The sequence below is a fragment of the Xiphias gladius genome, chromosome 1 (genome assembly GCF_016859285.1).
Source record: "Xiphias gladius isolate SHS-SW01 ecotype Sanya breed wild chromosome 1, ASM1685928v1, whole genome shotgun sequence".
NCBI classification, from domain to species: Eukaryota; Metazoa; Chordata; class Actinopteri; order Istiophoriformes; family Xiphiidae; genus Xiphias; species Xiphias gladius.
In genome coordinates this window covers 31,451,642-31,456,522 of record NC_053400.1, presented here as the reverse complement: position 1 = coordinate 31,456,522, position 4,881 = coordinate 31,451,642, and the positions used below count along the sequence as shown (strand labels likewise).

Here is a 4,881-nt window from a genome sequence, read left to right as displayed (position 1 = left end):
GTCCTGAAGGATGACGTAGGAGACATTACGTCCATGTTTTCATAAAGTATATGGATGCAGACCTATAGACAAGGCTGACGATCCTTTGTAGGTTTGATTGTTCCGTCTCTTGAAAGATTTGCAACAGCAAAGCTACTTGGAATTGCCGAATTCTTTGCCGGAAGCACCTGCCTTTGTTTGTCCTGTCTTTTGCCTTCCATGGTATGAGGCCTGTTTTGTCCATCACACAGCGCAGCCCCCCTCACACTTGATGTGGTACTGTCGGAGGTAGTCCCTGAGCTGAGGTGGCAGCGGCAGGCTGTTTATGCCCTGGTAGGTGGTGCTGCTACATATCACAGCCCTGCACAGGTGCTGGAGGGAGAAAGGGAAGGTCCTCAGTAGCGGCCGGGAAAGGAGGGGCTCAAAGAAGAGGCAGGTGGTTGGGTCACTGTAGTGTCTCAGTAATCCTGTCACGCTGGGATCCCGGTACATACACGGGTCACGCACATCAAAGCTGAAACGCTTGCCGTTCTGCTCAATGCGTGCATGCAGGGAGCGACTGTAGCGACGAAAGCTGACTGAGAAGAGGAACTCATCCTGGGCAGAGTCTCGGAGCAGAAACGTTCCCTCTGGTTGGCCGTCCAGTAGCTCCTCTGCTTCAAAGCGGTTCAACACACCCCAGTAACAGGGGCTGTTGTTGATCTGGAGGAGATCTGGGACCAGGATGTAGTCAGTGTGACCGCAGCTGCCCTCTGCCCCCCCATGTGGACAAGAAGGGTCCCAGTCCTCCAGACTGGTGCTTCCAGGCCCAGGGGAGCAGCAGATGTCCTCCCAGGAGAGAGGTGTCTGTGGTGGGGAGGCAGAAGAAGATGAGACGCTGGGTTTGAGGGGAGCCTCCATGTCCTTGAGGGCACTTGGGAGGGTGGCTTGATTTTTTATAAGGTGCCAGCATCGGGCCAGTTCAGATTTTGGCGAGAAGGGACACTTGTCCTGCATGAGCTCTGAGACGTGGATCTTGCGTTTGGACCAGAAGAGCACTGAGAAGGGTCGTGAGGAGCCCGGTGGATGATGGTGATGGTGATGGTGGTGATGATGAGAGCGCAGAGGAAAACACTGTCCCACAGCATCCTGAAACTTCTGCCTCAGAGAGCGTCGGGACAAGGCCTTCCGACACACTACATCAACGTCTGCAGACGTCAACGCATCGTCGAGAGCGCTGCAGCTACACTTTCTCTCCCTGCGCCGCCTCGGACAGGATGTTGACTGCACTCCAAGCTCCTCCATCCCCGCTGCCTCCAGACCTCCGGGACTCAACCCACTGCGAGAGCTCCTGGAGCGTTTCTTCCCCCGCCAAACATAACTGTCTGCACTCCAACTGCGGAGGCCACATTTGGGACGTGTGTCTGAGGTTAGTGGCTTCTTCTCTGACATGGCTGCTTCCTCTTCTTACTCTGCGAAAACAGATGTCAGACTCATAAGGCGATTATAGCACCGTGCCTCATATCATTAACACATTTATGAAACTATATGAATATGAGAAATTTAATATGTAGTCTGTCGTGAAAGGCTGCTTTAGATTGGAGTTGTGCATAAGGCAAAGGGAGGTAAGAGAAACAGACACAACATTGTCAAACTGTCTCACAAATGTAAAGGAACACCTTTTTTCCTTTTTTTTGGCAAAGATCCATTTTCAGAACCATTATTTGGGACCTTAATCGTGCCATAAAGGACCCTTTGCGGTTGATCCAACTCATCAAATCAATGAGGTTCAAAATGTTTTTTTAGAACCACTCTGAATTCTTTATTCTGATTCTAATGGCTTTTTCAATTCATGAACTTTCTTTCATCTGCGTGTGCAAGACCACTATCGACTCATATGGTACAAGACTAATAGGCAGATGTGGAGTCCTACTGATTTTTTTTCTGATCATCTCCAGTGGCAATAAATCAAATTAAGACTGCGGAGTTCAGAAACAGCCTGCAGAGGAAAATGGATCAGTTTCCGTAAAAACCACAGAAATTGATTTAACATCTGGCGACAGACTTTTAGTGCCTCATTCTTCAGAGATGGTTCAAGGGGAAAGTTTTGTTAAGCTGCTTCCAAAGCTATTGTTGTAACACTTCAGTTATAGTCTTTTATAGTGATACTTGTACTTGGCAGCAGTTTGCAGAAGATGGACACTGACAATACAAAATAACAATCTAATCTAACAGAACAGATTGGGAGCAACAGGAGGTTTAAAATCACAGGCTGGTAATCACTCTCTGCTGTTATTAACTCTCTGAAGATTAACACAGGAGATTAACTTACCTTCCAAACAATGTCAGAAAGACGGATCCAAATCCATGCTATGAGCAGTTGTTCACTGCACATTAGCCGACACGTGTGACCAGCCTGCAGCCTCTCCAGCTCTAACAGACAGCAGACTGTTCTGCTTCCTATATAATTATGATGCCAAATCCCAGAGGGGGCAGCAGTTTCCTCTCCACCAGGGCCGGGTCTGAATGAATGAGGGGAGGTGGATTGGGGTCGGGCCGGGGTTGGGTGGGTTGTGAGGGGAGGGTGGTCTCAGGTTAATGGCAGTGAAACACCCTCCTCTCTCTCTCACATCTCCTTTACATATTCATTGACGAATTCGATCTCCTTAAAAAAATAAAAAGATAAAAGATAACCAGAGTAGCAGGAGAGTGCTTTTTCGTTCACAAAGTGAATTATTTCTGCTTGTAATTCTATTTCTGCGTATTCGAGTCGTTTTAATTTCATTACAGGCCCATAGCTTAACTTAAAGCATCAAAGCGCGTTTCACGCGGAGCTTTCAATCTGTTTAAGTCCTTGCTGTGGAGGACGCCAAACTGCGAACAGAAACGGGTTTGCTGTGCGGACTTAGAAGTTAGCTGCTTCCGCGTAGCAGACTCTGTCCAAGTAACGATTCGGCCCAGTCGAGGAAACAACCGAGCGTTTTAAAAAGCTCCACTTATTGATTGAGGAACCGTTGAGGTTCCCAGTTAAAACTTCCAGCAAGTGCTGCTGAGAGGACTCATCGCTCTGGATGACATTTTGTTAGATCTATAATTCATGAAACAAACAGACTACATCTATCAAACAAATAATATTACTCCCACTGGTTTTAGTTCATGTCCTTGTGTGTGTGTGTGTGTGTGTGTGTGTGTGTGTGTGTGTGTGTGTGTGTGTGTGTGTGTGTGTGTGTGTGTGTGTGTGTGTGTGTGTGTGTGCCCTTTCATCTCTAACAGATAAAGGATAGTCATCAATACATGCCTGACATCTCAGATAATGTAGTGACACTCAACTTCCTCTTACCTGAATATTTAATGCTCTTCACATTATGACCCCGGCCAACAGGATAATAATGCCACACGTTCTGGCAAACGACCAGATCAATTTATCTGCCTGCAAACAAAGTAGTAACGAGCTTGAAACTAACCTGTCTGAACTTCGGCTGAAAGGGTTTCTGTTGTGCGAATCGGAAAGCACAAGCGAATGCTGGTTCGAGTGATAAAACTGGCCCCTTTCTGTCATGTGAATGCCTCAAAATCTCATATGAATGATCCATTTGGATGTGGTCCCAAAACTCTAAAATGTGATGTTTGAACTACAACGAGACTTGAGGGTCTACAGCCGTGTTAGCAGCTCGTTGAGGCCGCACTGAGGCACAGCAGTGCTTTGTGCTAAATGCTAGCATCGGCAATGCTAACATGCTCACGGTGACTATGCTGACGTGCTGATGTTTAGTTGTAATTTTACACATGGGTAAAGTGCAATAGATTCTATTTATCTATTCTATTTTTTAACTAGTATTGTGAGTTAACCCAGTACTGTGTCGGTCTCATACTGATGCAAACTTGGACAATTTTAAATCCCTGTGATTTTTAGTTTGCAGTCTCTCCAGAGGCTGCAGAAAAGAAGGAAATATAACAAAATTACGATAATCTTTAAGAATCTGTAAAAATAATTAAAGATCCCTTCCAGAGATGATAAAAAAATACTCTGCTTGCAATAATAACGTGCGTCTAATAACAAAAAGTTTGATTAACTAGTTTTCCCTCATTGAAAAAAAACAGCGTCTATGAATATGCAAATATTTTTCATTTAAAATGTTTTACTGTCGGTCAAACGATGTCTCCCACTTCACGGAAAAGTCCATCCTCGGTGGTTGTGTTTGTGTGTGTGTGTGTGTGTGTGTGTGTGTGTGTGTGTGTGTGTGTGTGTGTGCGTGTGTGTGTGTGTGTGTGTGTCTGCACTAGCGGCTCACTAGTGCAACATGGTTGCATACTGGACCAGGATTGGCTTCCGAAACTTGTGGCGTCACAAAATCCTCCTGGTATCTCCACGTGTTAATCTCAGATTTAAGGTGAGCACATAAAAAACTTTCCCCCCTTCAGCAGACGACAGTGAAAACAACCTTTACATGCACATATGCTCCAGACCTCTGTGCTACTCGTGTTGAGCAGTAATTATCAATAGCGTAATCCATTGTTTTATCATCATTATTTTTTTGGATGTGTGGAGCTCATGCGGGCCGTCGCTGGCTGTGAATCTGACAGGCGACGCGTTGCTGCACGCGTTCTCCGGAGGATGCTCGGCTGAACGAGAGAGAGGCGCAGAGACGGTTTTAGGTTCTCTCCAAGCCTGCGCTTGAGCATGCTGCGGTAAATTACAATGTCTGCAAAGTATATGACATCACCGCCAGCAGCTTGCAAAACAGACGGATTATGTTATCAGAGGGCTAAAGCATCGAGTCAGGCTCTTTATGTCATGACAAACGTTTTATTCAAGGCTCTTGCTGGTATCGTATCACCCAGATTTCAGTCGAAACTCTTGTTAAATGTGTGGTTAAAACCAGCTGTAATCCCAGGATGAGGAACTGGCGTGTGGAGACATCA

At 46.1% G+C, this 4,881-nt stretch overlaps 1 protein-coding gene across 1 annotated transcript; it reads right to left on the bottom strand.

The window, feature by feature from the left end:
* Window positions 1–222: 222 nt before the first annotated feature.
* On the bottom strand, window positions 223–2,370 carry socs4 (suppressor of cytokine signaling 4). Its single transcript, XM_040135545.1, has 2 exons — window positions 2,291–2,370; window positions 223–1,430 (listed from the first exon to the last, which is right to left on the bottom strand). The coding sequence occupies exon 2, from the start codon at window positions 1,408–1,410 to the stop codon at window positions 223–225; it is 1,188 nt and encodes a 395-aa protein (XP_039991479.1). The 5' UTR covers window positions 1,411–1,430; window positions 2,291–2,370.
* Between the last annotated feature and the right edge of the window lie 2,511 nt (window positions 2,371–4,881).